The 16,170-nt window shown below is 47.1% G+C and overlaps 2 protein-coding genes and 1 long non-coding RNA gene across 3 annotated transcripts; 2 read left to right on the top strand and 1 right to left on the bottom strand.

Moving 5' to 3' along the window:
* Positions 1–4,259: 4,259 nt before the first annotated feature.
* LOC118177976 lies at positions 4,260–5,164 on the bottom strand. The gene is made up of 2 exons (XR_004756000.1): positions 5,032–5,164; positions 4,260–4,670 (listed from the first exon to the last, which is right to left on the bottom strand). It is a non-coding gene; the product is annotated as an uncharacterized LOC118177976 (long non-coding RNA).
* On the top strand, positions 4,909–8,152 carry RBM7 (RNA binding motif protein 7). The gene is made up of 5 exons (XM_035346104.1): positions 4,909–5,079; positions 5,385–5,547; positions 6,132–6,228; positions 6,755–6,848; positions 7,295–8,152. The coding sequence occupies exons 1-5, from the start codon at positions 4,984–4,986 to the stop codon at positions 7,712–7,714; spliced, it is 870 nt and encodes a 289-aa protein (XP_035201995.1). The 5' UTR covers positions 4,909–4,983; the 3' UTR covers positions 7,715–8,152.
* A 416-nt stretch (positions 8,153–8,568) lies between these two features.
* Positions 8,569–14,470, top strand: REXO2 (RNA exonuclease 2). Its single transcript, XM_035346105.1, has 7 exons — positions 8,569–8,700; positions 8,789–8,872; positions 9,093–9,170; positions 11,176–11,287; positions 12,046–12,154; positions 12,514–12,567; positions 14,039–14,470. Exons 1-7 carry the CDS (start codon positions 8,569–8,571, stop codon positions 14,166–14,168), a joined length of 699 nt encoding a protein of 232 aa, XP_035201996.1. The 3' UTR covers positions 14,169–14,470.
* The last annotated feature ends 1,700 nt before the right edge of the window (positions 14,471–16,170 follow it).

Genomic DNA, 16,170 nt, shown 5'->3' with positions numbered 1-16,170 from the left:
GGGGGACACGACGACAACGACATACAACTAAGGTCCATGGGTACCCCACCGTGCATTTCCCTCGGTTCCTGTTTCAGAGCTCAGATTCCAGGTGACAGGGACAGAGCCATGGTGTCACCAGGATTTGTCCTAGTGCACCATGACCTGGCTTTGATGGCAAGGTGGGAGCGCTTGTGGTTCGCTTTGGGGTTGAAATCCCAGTGCAAAGAAGCCCTCAAGGCCAAGAGGGGCCCTTTGGAGACCTTCCAGCCCAGTGCTTCTGGGGGACACGGTGCTGGAGTAGCAGGCAGTGCTTGCTGTACATTTGCTCTCTGAGGAAGGCCTATTTAACGTGTTCATCTTTCAAGCTGGCATTCTTTTCTGCTTCAAACCTTTGGCAGATGGTTTTGCACCGGCAGGTCGGAAAGCTGGGGCACGAAGCAAAGCCAGGAGCTGGGGTGGTGCTTGTTAGCGGGAGGGTGACAGCGGCTCACCCGCCCCTCGTTCCTAGCAGCAGATCGTTAACGAAGTAAAGGCCAATTACACAGCTCCCGAGCCCGTAATGGTCCCCAGGCCCTCCGATCACCCCGGCCCCTGCTGCGCGAGGCTGCGGGGGGAGCGCGGGGCTCTGCTGCCGCTGCGTGGCCGGCCCCGCGCAGCGCTCCCGCCGCAGCGCCCGGCACCGCGGGGCTCCGGGGACGTCCTGCAGGAAACGAGAGCAGCGAAGGCAGCGGGACACAGCAGAGCGGTTCTCACCGGAATGTTTTCAGGCGCTGTTCGGGACGGGAACCGATTCCTCCTCCTCCTCCCAGCACCGGGAAGCTCGGCGGTCCTCTGCTGGGGAGTCGCCCGGCCTTAAACTCCCTCACCGCTTTTTATTACCAAACACCCCAATTTGAGTTTGCTATTAAGAAGTAAACGTGTTGGGTGCTCTAACACTGTTTACAAAGCTGTTGGGCTGCAAACACAAGCTATACTGATTCGCACCGTACCGCGTTATTGCTGTCAATTGCTGTAAACCCATGGACGTGTAATGTAATCCCAGGGATTGTCAGTAATTACAGTCATCTTTAAAGGGATTGTGTGGCTCAGGGGCTGCTGGTGGGATTGCAATCACAAGTGGTATGGGAGAAGCAAAATGATGGGGAAAAAAAAGGAAAGCAGCAGAAGGCACAAGGAGGGATATCGGTCCTGAGTGAGGGAGTCAAGTGCAGCAGAGGCACCCAGAGCTGGCAGGAACAGGACGCCTGGAGCAGCTGTCCCTGGAGAAGCAAGTGAGCACAGGTAAATGGGGGGAAGGAAGGCAACCCAGTGCTGAGTGAGGATCGTTCCCTGTGCCACCTACAATACATGCTACACTCGGACTGGGACTAGCACATGAAGAAGTTGAAGGTTGAAATGAGTCATGGGTAGCAAGTATTGTAAAAGCTTCCTATGACACAAGACCAGGGGAGAAGTAGAGGGGTTTGTCCACCTCTCTGCTGGTTTTCCTTTCACTTTCTTGGTAAGAACTTCATAAAAAGCCCCAGTGACATTTGTAGGGCTGTGGTGTAACGTTTGCACCAATGCAGACTGTCTGCTGTGCTGGAGAGCGCAGAACCTCTGACACTGGCTACTTAACGCTGAATATAACATAATTGTTTCTATAAAGACCTTTGCGACTGTCACAGAGGCACAGTAAATGCAGGAATTCAGCAGCTGCTGACATGTTCTCTGGAAATAACATGCCCAGGTCTTGTAGTGCGGGTGTCTTTAATCGCTGTTTAACTGTTCGAACATCAGCATTGCTGGAGATTTTTATGGTCTGTTTAAAAAGCACAATGATTCCCTTCATGGAGAAGTTTGTAGCTACAATTACCCTTCTGTTGCAACCTGCCAGGAGTAATTGAAAGTCTTCCTTAGCTAGAAGGCTGGGCTATCTTGCCTGCCTTGTGCGCTCTCTGGCAAAAAGTGCGGTGGCACTGGCTCGAGCAGCTGCGGTGGGACCGGTGCAGGCAAAGGAAAGGCTGGCGTAGCGTCCTGCCTGTAAGGACGGGAGGAAGGAGGGTGGCTGAAGGGAGTGTGTGTCGTTTCACCTTGGAATGAAGAGGCGGGCAGATCATTTGTTAATGTATTTCTAAAAGATCATCAAGGGCATGAAATCAGAGCACACAGCAGCAGCAAAAACAGAGAAAAACAAGCAAAACTTCAGTATTTGACTTGCAAAATTTATTAACATAATACAGAATTATCTGTGAGAAAACATGAAGGGGAGGACCCCCTCTCTCAGCCTTCTGCAACTCCACAGTCTTCCCTTCTTCCTCCCCACTCCAGGTTGAGCTCTGCGTCCTCCGTTTGCCAGGGTGACTTACCCCTAACTCACTCCATGTCTGAATATGAAGCCAAAGAACTGAACCACAAAAGCCCGCGGAAGTTCAGTTTATTCAGTAGTAACTGTAGCTGTTATTTTTATCTATCTGCTTCTCTCCCTCTTTGTACAGGTGTCAGTCACAGACGTTCAATGGCCCTAATGAAAATTGCATATAGGGATAAGGTGTGCGGTTATTGTATTAGCTGGCGTGACCCATTCTTTTAGGCTCTCCAGTGAAAGAACTGTCATCTGCAATGGCTTTGTCTGACTGATCTCTCTATCATTTGATGTAATTACGGGTACCTGTTTTCTGGTAGGATAGCAGGGCGTGGAGAATTTTCAAGCATCCACTTTCAATTGAACAGCCCCATTACTGCAGCACTGAAAAAGATTGTCATCTGCACAGGGAAGTCAGCGAGGCAGCTGAATAACCTGAGGAGCATGAGTGCAATCAGGCAAGAGAGAAGGCGCAGCTGACATCTGCAATCAGCGCTGAGGACAGAGGCTGCACTACAGACACAGGACAGACAGACAGACTACAGGCTGGCTGTGGGCTCATGGACTGTCCGACACAGCTGAGGTTGTGCCTAGCCGGAGGGGAGCTCAGGGGGATCTGTAGCCAGAGAGCAGCAACCTGTAACACAAGCCGGTATGGAGCATTAACCAAGGTGCATTCCATCAGTTACTGTCTCTGCATTGCATTTCCCTGTTACATTTCAGAGCTTCAGTAGAGGGGAATGTTTTCTTTACCATAGGCAGAATTACCCCCAGCTTTCAGACCTCCAAGGCAGAAAGTCACAGGTCCCAGACTGGCGCTGCATGCCCTTTTCCAGCCTGTGAGCTGGGACTAGGTGATAAGATCGTGCACATGCAACAGCAGCAATCTGAGAACTAACTGCTCTTTGTGCCTCCGCTGCTCTGACATGAACACTGCTTTCTCAAGTAGCTGTATCAGGCCAGGATGCAAGCGATGCTGGGGAGAATTGGTGTCTGGTATCTTGTGACTTGTGTGTGCCACCTGCAAGACTGACACTGATTTCTTGGGCTCTTTCCTTTGCAATGTAGGAGTCATTGTTCAAAATGATTATTAGTGGAACAGGAAGACTACTTAGAGCCTAATCTAAAGGTGAAAACTGTAAGCAGAAATGGTAAGTTTCCGTAATATTCAGGAACATAAGCTCCTGTATACTAAGAGTGAAAATAGGAAGCTTACAAACATTTTTTGCCCCTGAAAGCAAATACCTTCATGGGTTTTATTGGAGAGCAAAATGGGAATAAACGTAAAGGCAAAAACCACAACAGGATCATAACATGCCTGTAAAGAATCTGAAGTTGTATTCTCATTCCCCTGTTGTGCATTTTTTTGGCCTTGGCCATGCAAGACTGCAACAGGCCAGCCTGAGCTCATCACCGTGCCTGTGGGTCCCTCTGAGCTCAGCCAGCTGCATACGGCACACCGTGCAAGACTGCAGCATCCAGTTGAAGATGCCCAGCACAAGTGAAGAAAACTGATGATGGTAAAGCCGTCAAACACTTCCAACCAAACCTATGGGGACCCAGTAAGGAAAAAAAACACAGAAGAAAGTAAATGAGGCTCCAGGGAAATTAAGCCAAAGTGGAAGTCCTGGCAGAGTAGGGTAATAATTTCCTTTCTGAATGAGTAACTGTTTAGAATTTAACCAGGCGAACACGATTAAACCAAATGAATATAAATTCTAGGTGCGGTAGTAAGTAATGAACTGGAGAAAATGAACAGGGCCTAATTAACAAGAAAATAGGATATGCCATAACACATTGAAATCTAATGAAAAATGAGGGTTGAACTTCCCCTTTCAAAACTTTTCCAGATGGAAAATATCCTTGTTTTACATCCAACGTGCTCCAAAATATCCAGGGAATTACAGTTGTTGAGAACTGTACTTACCATGTAATCAAACAACATGGGAAAGGGGAGCAATTTTGCAAAACACTGGAGAAGTACCTTAACTGAGAGATGGGTGTCCAGAACTCTGCTCAAACATAAAAGCAGAAGCGCCATCTTCACATTAAAGTGTAATACAGCTGTTTAGAGGAGGAATGCAAAGCAGCCTGCCTGTGTTTGCGCCATTACGGGAGGCAGTATTTGGGATGGTGGAGGCCATCAGACGGAGTATTGCAGCAATAACAGGGAACGAAGCAATGGAACACTCAACACTCCACTCAGCGCTGTGCTTGCTTCCTTTTTATTACTATTACACAAAACAAACGTGCTTATCCTGGAGGCCGGGCTTCAGCACAGCTCACGGCAGTCACAACGAAGTTACCTCACCCCGCTGGTCGCGGCTGGGCTCCGGAGCAGGCCCTGCAAGAGAGGGAGGCGTTGAGAACCTGGGGATAACGAGGGCGCCACGGCGAGGGCGTGCGGGAGGGAGCCGCTGGGGGCTCCGAGCTTCCCACCACGGCCCTCGTACAGCCCCCGCGCTGTAAGGACGGGCTTTTGGTCACCCAACGCCACAGCCGCGCAGCCTCCCACCCTCCCGCCCCTCCCGTCACACCGCCCCGCGGCCGTTGACACCGCCCGACGCCCGCCCCCGCCCGTGACGTGGCCCCGCGCCGTCGGCGCCTGCGCAGCAGGGAGCGGCGGCCCAGGCGGGCGCGGGCGGCCCGGCCGCGCGATGGGAGCGGCGGCGGCCGAGGCGGACCGGACGCTGTTCGTGGGGAACCTGGACCCCCGCGTGACCGAGGAGCTGATCTTCGAGCTGTTCCACCAGGTGCCGCCGGGGCCCGTGGCCGCGGCCCGCCCGCTTTATGCTCGGCCCGGCGGGGCGGGGCGGGCGGTTGGAGGCGCCATAGCGGGGCGGGGCGGGGGCGGCGTACGGCGGCCGCGGGCGGACAAACTTGTGCAGGAGCGGCCCGGCCGCGCTGCGCCCCCGCGCGGCCTTCTCCCGGAGGCCGGTTTAAAACTTTAAAACTTTTTTTTTTTTTTTTTTTTCTTCTTTTTCTTTTTTAAAAAAACAACAACCTTTGCGGGAGCTGCTCCGCTCCCGTTTAAGGTCTCTCGTTTCTTGATCCGCAGGCAGGTCCGGTAATTAAGGTTAAAATCCCCAAGGACAGGGATGGCAAGCAGAAACAGTTCGCGTTTGTGAACTTCAAGCATGAAGAATCCGTCCCGTACGGAATGAGCCTGCTCAACGGGATCAAGCTGTATGGGAGGCCCATCAAAATTCAGTTCCGATCAGGTACCCAGAAAAACACTAAATAACACAGTCCCCAAATGGGAAGCAGAACTGCCACCTCCCGCCTCCTCCCCAAACCTGACAGAGGTGCACTGAGTTGCTCAGTGATGGTTGTTGCACGTGCTTCTCATCAAACTGCCTCTCACCTACTAGCTGATGACTTTGTAGAACGGTGTTGTCATACAGGCATGTGCCTCTGGCCTTGGGTTTTGACCAGGGACCTACCTGCCACTCAAGGGGACATAGAAACCCCGGGCTGAGTCTTGTCTTCTGTTTTGTTCAATTATTTGTTCTGTACCCTTGAAAGCCCTTCTAAATTATACCAGCAGTGAAAGTTGTATCTGACTTCAGTTAAGTGGGGCATGTTGGCCGGAATATTGCAAGCCTGATTGCGTCTTTCCCAACTGGGCATTAAGACAGATGCAGTATCTTGTTTTGGAAACCAGATTGTGCGCTTTTGCAGATCACTGGTGAACTTGAGAGCTAATTAAGCATGCAGAAATTGTTAGCATCTTACAAGTTCATTTCATATCCAAGTTAATCTAACTGATGTTTGGCGGTCTCATGAAATGTTTGTTTCTCTTCAGGGAGCAGTCATGCATCTCAAGATGGTAATTCATCTTCTTTACCACATGGAACTGCCAATACGAGCCCATCTGGCACAGTACATCCAGCTTCCAGCAGGTAAGAGTCCGCACTGTAGGTACACGTGTGTAGTTCAAGTTAAAAAACAGTACTGACACACTCAGCTTTCCTAGTTCTCATTCCAAGCACAATTTACTTTCTCTTCCCTATGGAATTAGTACTTGCATTATTATTACCTTCAGTACCCTGCATTCTCAGTACCTGAAAACCTAATGCAAAAAGAAGAGCGTCATCTTGAAAGTGATTTTCCAAAAGATCTCCTTGCCAGAGCTACTGGCCCAAGTCACGTTCCTGTTTAAAAACTGTTTTCCTATGAGTATGGAAAAGATTCGGTGATGTGAAGTGGAGAGAGCTCTGCCAAATGCACAGTGCAAATGTGTCCTCACTACTTTGTCACAGCAGTAGTAAGTTCAGGGTAATGCTTGTCCAGTTTTTTTTTTTTTTTTTTTTTTTTTTTTTTCAGCACAATTGTAGCAGTGTGACTTGGCTGCAAGTGCCCCTTAGACTGGCAGTAGTCTATGTTAGAAACATTTAAGACTAAAATTCCTAATCCCTTTTTCTGCAGATACGATAAGAGTCCAGATAATATGACAGCAGCAGGATTCTCATCTGTGCAGAGGTCTCTGCCGTCTCCTGATAACCTTCAGAGACAAGGAGTGGTAAGCTGTGCTGTTAATAGTGTCTAAACCTGCAGTCACTCACAGATGATGGATAACGTGAAAGAGTTGGCTCTAATTCTGAGTACTTGGATGTTTCCTGTAATGATTGTATTAAGTCACAATAACGTATTTTTGGAGTGTTGAAATAACCATTCCAAAAGATTGACAGTTCCTGCTACCAAGCTGTGTGACGTCTGGGCAGACTTGGAGCTTTACAAGTTCAGCTGTAGATAAAGCACTCAGTAGCAGCCGTTCCATAAGTCTGCAGTCAGTCTCATGTTGTTGGTTCATATTCCCTTGTATTTGCAGCATGATTCACGTGGAACTTAGAGGCCAACACAGGAAATTACAATTTATCAGGACCCCGTGCCATAGACTAGTTTGAGTGCTCTGCCAGAAGGAAAGGGCATCGAATCCACCAAGCCTTTTTCTCTTCTGTTTTCCAGATGCACGGTGCGATGCGGCAGCAGTCTCAGTACGGTGGGAAGTATGATCACCCCGGCTTTGCTGCGTCCGGGTACCAGCACGGGCACTCGTTTAATCACTCGCCAGCCTCCCAGATGCAGTGGCGCCCAGACGTCGCAGCACTGCGCAAGACCAGGATGGGTTCCCACCCCTATTACTCGGACAGTAGGCATTTTGGCCGAGAACAGCGTTTTGGGGACCGTGGGCCTGACTATTGCAGGGGCAAGAGGGATGACTACGGGTTTGAAGACAGAGGCCATGACTCTGGATCTGACCATCATTACCGGGGGAGCAGAGATGACTTCATCTATGAAGACAGGAATCGTGAAGGCTGGAGCCATGATTACGATAACAGAAGAGAGAACTACAGAGAAGGCAAATGGCGCCCGTCACGGCATTAGCAAGCACTCAGTAGGCTTTAAAGAACTTTATGGGAAACTTCAATCTGTTTCTAACTGAGTATGCGTAAAATAAACCCATCAAAGTTACTCTTTAATATTTGTAAAACTACTAGTAGCAGAATGCTCCAAAACTAGCATCATAATTTTAAACGTGTTAATTCAACACCTCAGGGCTTTATGCAAGAAAACAAATGTGCCACAGTTTAAGAGTTATTGTTGGGTGCTCGTATTATAACGAAGAGTGTATTTTTGTAGTGCAGCTGAAGGAGGCGGTCTCTGCATCAGGTGTAGGCACACACCCTTGAAGCAGAGCAGAGGGGTATGATGCTTTGTGGCATCTGAAGCGTGTTTTGAACTGTTTTGATACATAAACGATTCCTTTTGAATATCCCTTGTTTTGGAGAAGATCATTAAAAGTCTCCCTGTGGATAAACCATACACATTTGGATGTTTGTACAGCCTGGCTTTATTCACTCAGTTCGCCCACGTTTGTACGTTCTGGCCTTTGAGTGAAATGTGTTTGAGAAAAGCTGCGGGGGTCAGGAGTTGGGAGTACGACCGGTTAGCGGGCGCCGCTCGGTAACCAGCCGCATTGAACACGTTCCTTCTCCTGGGGGTAGGAAGCGAGACCGCACGAGGCGGGCCTTAACCCAGAACACCGCCAGCCCCCGGCCGCCCCCGGCCCGGGCCGCAGCCCCGCCCGCCGCTCCCGGCACGCCCCGCGCGGCCGGCTCGCTTGGAACTACACCTCCCAGCAGCGCTCGCGCTCGCCGCCCGCGCTCGCCCTGGGGCCGCCGCCGCCGGGCCTGCCGGGAAGTGTAGTTCGGCGGCGGCGCTTTGCGGCCTGGCCGGCGATGCTCGGCGGCAGCCGCGGTGGCCTCGGTCGCCTGCGGAGCTGCGCCGGGCGGCTGTGGCGGGGCCGGCGGCGGGCAGCGGCCATGGCCGGCGGCGGCATGGGGCAGCGCATGGTCTGGGTGGACCTGGAGGTGCGGGGCGCGGGGGGGCGGCGGCGGGGGGCGCGGGGCGGCGGGGGGCGGGCGGCCGCGGTGACGGTGCCGCTCCCCTGTGTGGCAGATGACGGGGCTGGACGTGGAGAAGGACCAGATCCTGGAGATGGCCTGCCTCATCACCGACTGCGACCTCAACGTCCTGGCCGAGGTGAGCGCGGAGCCGCGACCGGCCTCACGGAGCCCTTCGGCCCGGAGGCACCGGGCCGGGCCCCCCCCGCCCGCTGCCCGCAGCGCCAGGCCCGAGCGCAGCCCCTCAGGCCGTGAGGCTGCTGTGAGGGCAGCGCCGCCCTGGGCACGGCTCCCGGCTCCCAAACTTCTGAACGATCCCGTCAGAAAGATTTGATTACCTGTGCTTTCCCTCCCTGCAGGGCCCCAACCTGATCATCAACCAGCCAGACGAGCTTCTGGATGGCATGTCCGAGTGGTGCAAGGAGCACCACGGGAAGGTAACCAACCCGTACAGTGCCCTCACACTATGAGTACCACTTCATTATAACAATGATGTAACTCAGAGTTACTAGTTGCAGTACAGTCATCTAAAAAGGGACAACAACTGTGCTGAACAGTTTTGCAGTCAGAGGAAAGAACGCATGGGAGACAGTGAGTATCATCCTCATCTTGTACCAAGGAGCCGAGGTATAGCATTTTACCCAAGGTGTCACAAGTCATCCATGGCACAGCTGCACATTACATCTGTGTAGCTGTAATCATCATCCTCTGTTGGAACTGTCAGATTGTCCCGAGGTGGCCTGTGCTTAGTAGCTTGGCTTATAGTAAGTTTGAATAGTGCTTAAAGCTATTTTCTGACTTGAGAATCAAACACATCAGTGAAGGCCAACAGTTAGTGAATGAATCCAAGAGAAGGCTTAAGCAACAACAGCACACAGGAAAGCTGCAGGCTGTGAGACAAGCCTTGGTGGGCCTTGGAATAGGACCTGGCACCCCGATATGTGCCACTGATTCCCATGTTCAAAAGTGGATGCTCAGCGTTGTGCCTTTTGGCATGAGATTAAGAAGCTGGGTTCAGTTCCCTGCTCTGCGTGCTGAGCTCTGCCATGGCCAGACTCCGCAGGAGTCCCAGTCCCTGTGCAGGAGTGGGCTGGGTTGCTTGGACTCCTCTGACAGCTCCTCATGTTGAAGCATGTTCTGTGTTGCGTAAAATAATGCAAATAATGATTCCAATACAGAAGAAGAAGACATGGTATAAAATCCCAACTGAAAATAGCTACGAGGTTGGTGTAGAATAGTCCAGCTGGCAAAATGGAAACTTATCGCTGCAAATTAAGGTCCTAGTAGAATTAAACAGACCTATTTACTGTAAACACTGTATTGATATTTTTGCCTGTCCCCCTCAGCACTGTAAGCCTAGCTTATTTTTTTTCAACTGAGAACTTAACTTTTGTAAGAATAGATTAATTTTAGTTCTTAGTCACCAAGGAAAGCTTCCTCCTTGCCTGTAGCAAGAAAGTGAATGGATTTTCCAATCCCTGATTACAAATTTAAATTCAAGGTAGTTTTCAATTAAGTGCTGAAGTTTTAAGACACTCACAACCCCTCCTCCCTCCCCCCTTTTAGCATCTTACTCTCCCTGGGAAGGATTAGTAAGAGTTTGGAAAATGAATATTAATTTACTGTGATGGGAGCTTTTCCCCTTCTGCAGCTGAGGACACAAACTCAACTTCAGTTCACAAGTGAATTGAAGATGGTAGCATTCGTTATCACTGCTCCTGAGGAGCTACTTATTTTTAATTGACTAAGAAAAGAGAAGCAATTAGAATATAGATGAAAATGCAGCCACATAATGAATTTTTTAACCACCACTTGGATCTGTCAAGTAGATTTTTGCAGCACAGTCATGGAAATATATAGCATAGCCAGATGGAAAAAAATCACTGAGAACACTTAGAGCAGATCTGACATTTAACTGTTGAAAAAAAAGAAGGATGAAGCTTTTCTGATTTATAGTTATCTTGATAAACACTTCAGCCAGAATTCTGATTATTTCTGTTTGTTTATACATGCTACTCTGTGCTGGGGAGGCAAATGCCTCTCGTTAAACAGAAATATAATAATCTGGATCATGTACAGGCAGGTGTATAAACGAGGCTTGCATAATGTGTCAGTAATTGAGAGTAACACCCTATAAAGTATAGCAACAGAGAGGAAGATCACAGGAGAGTCAGTGTCCTTAGGACTGTTCTGCTTGGGATGGTTTATGTCTCATGAATGGTGCTCTGAAAGTCAGCAAGGCCTGCTTATGGAGGTATAAAGGCGATTGGGTTTCCCAGAATACCTTAAAATACAAAGTGAATTTGTACTCGTAGTACTTCTGGGCGTGCTGGGGAGCAAGCAGTACTTTACTGGTTGATCTAGAAATGCTGTTGAGCATTTCTAGAAATATCTTTGATGGTAGTATATATATAATTTATGACGAATGGCTCTTTCTTGCAGTCTGGCCTTACTAAGGCTGTGAAGGAGAGTAAAATTTCATTGCAGCAGGCAGAATATGAGTTTCTGTCCTTTGTACGACAACAAACACCTCCCGGTCTCTGTCCTCTTGCAGGTAAAACATGTTCTTTCTTAATAATAATAATAATGTCATCCCTCCTGCAGTTCCCAGCTGGATGCTGAAAGGCCAGTTGGTATACGTGGCAGGGATGCTTTAGTTTTCTGTGCAGAGATCTAACATGCGAGTCAAAATCTGCCAGTAGAGAAAGGCATTATCTATTCTGCTGATTCCCTAAAGCAAATATTGCACGTTGTTACTGCAGGAAACGTAGGTTCTTTTTAGCATTAATGTTTCATTGTACAGTTACAATTGCGAAGGGCAACTTAACTGCCGACAGCAATCTGTGACCGTAAAATCTGAACAGTAAACCAAAGTGTCTTTTCTTCACTGTGCGTATCAAATGAGGCACCAAATGCGAATCTGCCAAATATCCTGTTACCTGGAACTAAATTCAGGACATTCACATACGGTTTGAGGATTATGGCTAAATGAAATTAATACTGATGCCTGTTTTCACTTGGCAAAAAACCTGATGCTTTTATGAATCTATGATACTTATCTGTGTGACAGAAATTGTTGTAACTGAAGAATTAATACAAGGATTATGTATTTAAACCGTGTGTGATCCTGAAATGAAAATCTGACAAACCTTTACAATCATATTTGCTAGAAAATGAGTTATATGAGCTGCTTGTGAATAGCTTTTCATACCCTATGATCTTTTCCAAGCTTGCATAGCCTGTTTGTAGTTTAGATGTTCATAGTAGCTTTGCAATGTCTTTGAAGAAACATCTTGTTTTGTGTCTTTGTAGGTAACTCTGTTCATGCAGATAAGAAATTTCTTGACAAATACATGCCTCAGTTCATGAGGCATCTTCATTACAGGATCATTGATGTGAGCACTGTCAAAGAACTTTGCAGGTAAATATTCCCCAAATTGAATAGTTGTGTGAAAGATAATCTAGGGAAGCCTGTTAAGTGGCACTAACGCGCGCACTTCTAAAACAAGGTTAAAGGCTGCTGGGAGATGGCTGTATGCAGCCGTCTCATTCTTTCATCTCTTCTGTTCAGGCTGATGGACAGAATGAACCATAAAGTACTCAGGGAGTGATGTACTCTGCCATTTGCAGCACTTTGATTCACAGGGTTGTGGCTTCTCCATAAGCCAGTGAAACTGAACTTCTTTCACCAATTGTAACAAACCCACAGCAGCCACTGGACATGTTACTGAATCCCAATTTCCCTTTTAAATGGCTTTTTTTTTTTTTTTCTGCTTACAGACGCTGGTATCCAGAAGAATACGAATTTGCACCAAAGAAGGCAGCTTCTCACAGGTGAGGTTCTTTGTTATAACAAAGTAGAGCTTGTCATGCAGGAAACATGCTCCTCATGAGCAGAATCTGGCACTGCGGGCTTCCTTTGATTCCAGGCATGTTTGTTCTAATGCAGAAGACAGCAGAGGTTGTATGATTCTGCTCCCTGTCATATAGTTTGTATTCTCCAGTCAGAAGCCTGGTTACTGTAAGGGAAGGAGTTGTAAACATACACAGAATCAGAAATTTCCTTATCTGTTCTGATTCACTTTGTTTACTATTCAAGCCAAGATGCTTGTTTGGCAATGTAGATACCTCTATCACTTTTTAGACATCACAGTGAGAAATCACGTGAAAAAGCTTGCTGAACAGTGTTTTTTTCTGTCCTCGAATTTGCCAAAGTTGTTCATAGACAAACTAAAATTGGAAGACTGCACATGGGGAGATAAGAGTTCTGGTCCTGGCTATTTCCCGAGCTTGTAGTATGTCAGAGAGCTTGTTCTGCTTTCTGTGAAAGGATTTTATTTTGAGTTATGCTCCTGCCGGCATCTGAGACATCCTTAAAAGTTGAACTTGCTTTGAGGTTTTGGAAGAAAAGATGCTATGTAGTATTAACAATTTCTAGAAAGCCACATTTTCTAAGATTGTAAGTTATTCTGTATAGAGGAGATGGTGGGTCTCACAAATCCCTTGGGATCCATAGGCTTTGGTAAGTCCATATGCACAGTAAGTGCATCCATTTTGCTCTTTGATCTGCTCAGACTGAATGTGGAAAAAAGAGCAACACACCTATGCATTGAAATGTCTACACTGGACTTTTTGTAGGCATTACTTGGTACTTCTGGCTATGACTTTCCTAAATGACAGTGGAAGGAAGTAACTGCATCTTTACCTCTTTGTTCTGACATGGCCTTGTTAGGCAGGAGAGGAGGTTCTGGTATAAAAAGAGAAGGAATGACTTGTAGAGATCTCGGTGGAAATCACAGGTAGGCGTGCTGCACATGTGAAAACGTGCAGTAAGATTACTACTTCTGCACAGACCTTACAGTCCAAGCAGACAGAGCATGGTAACAGAAAGTACTGAGTCAAAACAAGTCAGTCACCCTTCTCATGTAGAAAGCAGATGACTGGCCAAAGCAGGAGCAACAAACAGTTCTCCTGAGTCCTTGTGTCTTTGTTGTCTCAGATTAATAGTGAATTGTTTTTAATAGTTGAAGCTGTAGAACCTGTTGCCTTTCAAGAGCTTGTATGTCACGCAGTGACATAAACTAAGAAGCTGTACTTTACTCCCTGGCACGTCAGTGCTGGTGGACTTTTATTGCTTGCCACATACCCAAGAGTAGCGAGGGTTGTTTTTATTTCTGACAGATTTGTGATCCATGCATATCAGAGTTTTATTTCTCACAGACTGGAATTTTTTAGAAGCATTAGAATCCAGATGTAGTTGAAGATGTGTGCAGGCATTTTGAAATCCTCCTTAATTCTCTTTCAGAGCACTTGATGACATCAGGGAAAGCATCAAAGAACTTCAGTTCTACAGAGATAGCATCTTCAAGAGGAAAACGGATGAAAAGAAAAGGAAACTAATAGAGAATGGAGAAAGTGATAAAACTGCCAGCTGATTTCTCATCTTACCAAGCCATCCCATAGCACATACTAGATGTATCTCCTGTTTCTTTTCTGTTTGCCAGTCTTTTGAGAAGCTGCACCCTTATGTTACCCTGTTTCTTAGCAGTTGATAAAATGCAGATGGAAGTCTGAGTTACTGCTTCTTTTCTGTTTGAGCAAAAAATCTACTACTCAACTCTCAGCAGCTTCTTTGTTTGTACGTACTAGTTAAAATACGCTGTTTGATACTCCTCTTCCTCTGGTTTTAGATGCAGTCTTTCACACACAATAAAAACAGTTACGTTGAAGGATGATATTGTCATACAGTCTTTCTTTTATGTGAGACGTAAGTTGGGCATGTCAAGATGCTAGGTGAACCAGCGTCTTGTAAGTTGGCAAAATAAAATGCTATTATTTTCTTGATACGGTAATCACATATACATGTTTTGTTTGGGGGTATTTAATGAGAAAGTCCTTTGTGCAACATGTCCATTCAGAAACAGAATGAAAGTTGCACATCAATAGCACAGTCTACTGGGTATCAGACACTTTGGCATCTTTTACCCCTCTCCAGCTAATGCGCTGTAATTCAGGTAACAAATCTGTCTTCAGTTCCAAGGTGAACACTGGTTTGCTTTATAAAACTACCAAGTGGGCAGTATCGGTGTGCAAAGGAGCTGTGCGAGCCACTTGGTTTGTGAGCAAGCAGGTGACAGTTCAATTTTTAAATAACTCTTAGGTGCTTCAGGTCAGGATAGAAGGTATTGATATGACAGCTGGATTAGCTTTTAATAATCACTTTGAAAATGCTTAGCCTGTAATATTTGCGGTTTTCACAACATACTCATGAGACTAGGGAACATGAAAAGTTTCTTGTATGACCTAAACTGACCTGTGGGTCAGGTTTATGGAGAAGGTATTACTGCTCACATGTTTCTTGGACTGTGGTCCAAGAAAACTTGCATATAAAAGGAATGTATGCTGGGAGAGGGACCTGAACTTTTCTCTGCAAGCAACACTGTTCAGCAACACTTCAGAACATTAAAATTAAAGCAAAAGCATTTAAAAAATATTCTGTTTTATAACAGAATCACGATATACTGCTCAAGGGGTAAGTTAACTACCCAGCTGCATGCACAGCCCAGGCTCAATGCATCTGACAGGCGAAACCACTGCACTGGAGAGCAGCTGGCCCATGCTGAGCACCTCAACTTCACGCTGCTCTGGCATCGTCTCTGTTGCTGCGTTTCTGAATTGGTATTAACCATCTGAGAAGGCAAGTGGAACACTGCAGACTTGCTGAGGCAGCAAGTTACAGACAGAGCTTCAGCATTCGTGGTAACCATCCCTACCTCGTCCATCTCCAAATGGCCTCAGCAACATCCGAACTGCTGATCATGCATTGCTGTGAAAGCTGCCTGCACGTGCAGAATGAAGAAACGGGGCTGCACCTTCACACACTCATGCCTGTTTCTTGTTTCCTGCTTATTTTTTCCTTCTTTTTTTTTTCCCTTTTCAATGCCATTTATGACATCTGATATTTCCATTACTCCCTTGGCAGTGTGAATGAATAGGTTAAAAGCTTGCTAAGCAGTGTTCAAGGTTTACTAGAAGCGTATGAGGAGTCACGTTGATTTAACATGAGCATTACGTGTTCATTAAACCATTTTGTGCATTTGTCTTTTTAGGATGGAGCCCATAGCAGCAGGTTCATGCTCTAATTGATGGGGAGGAACACCCACAGTACAGTGTTACAGTACTAGAGAATGAGTGCTGGTCAATTCGATCAAACCAGCAGAACCAATTTGTTTTCAAAAGAAATATGTATTCTTACTTTTACTTGGCCAAATTTAAAAAAAAATGATAAAAAAAACCAAAAGCCATCACCTGTTCTACATTAATTCATCAAAAATGCAAAGGGTATTGTGGAAAGAAAGAGGCACATAGCCCCCCACTGTTTTTTGGAGCAGTCATTTTTCAGAGATCTCCGTTTCCCTGCTGCAGCATGGCCTTGTA

This window comes from Oxyura jamaicensis, chromosome 24, assembly GCF_011077185.1.
Source record: "Oxyura jamaicensis isolate SHBP4307 breed ruddy duck chromosome 24, BPBGC_Ojam_1.0, whole genome shotgun sequence".
NCBI classification, from domain to species: domain Eukaryota; kingdom Metazoa; phylum Chordata; class Aves; order Anseriformes; family Anatidae; genus Oxyura; species Oxyura jamaicensis.
This window is presented reverse-complemented; position numbering and strand designations above follow the sequence as displayed.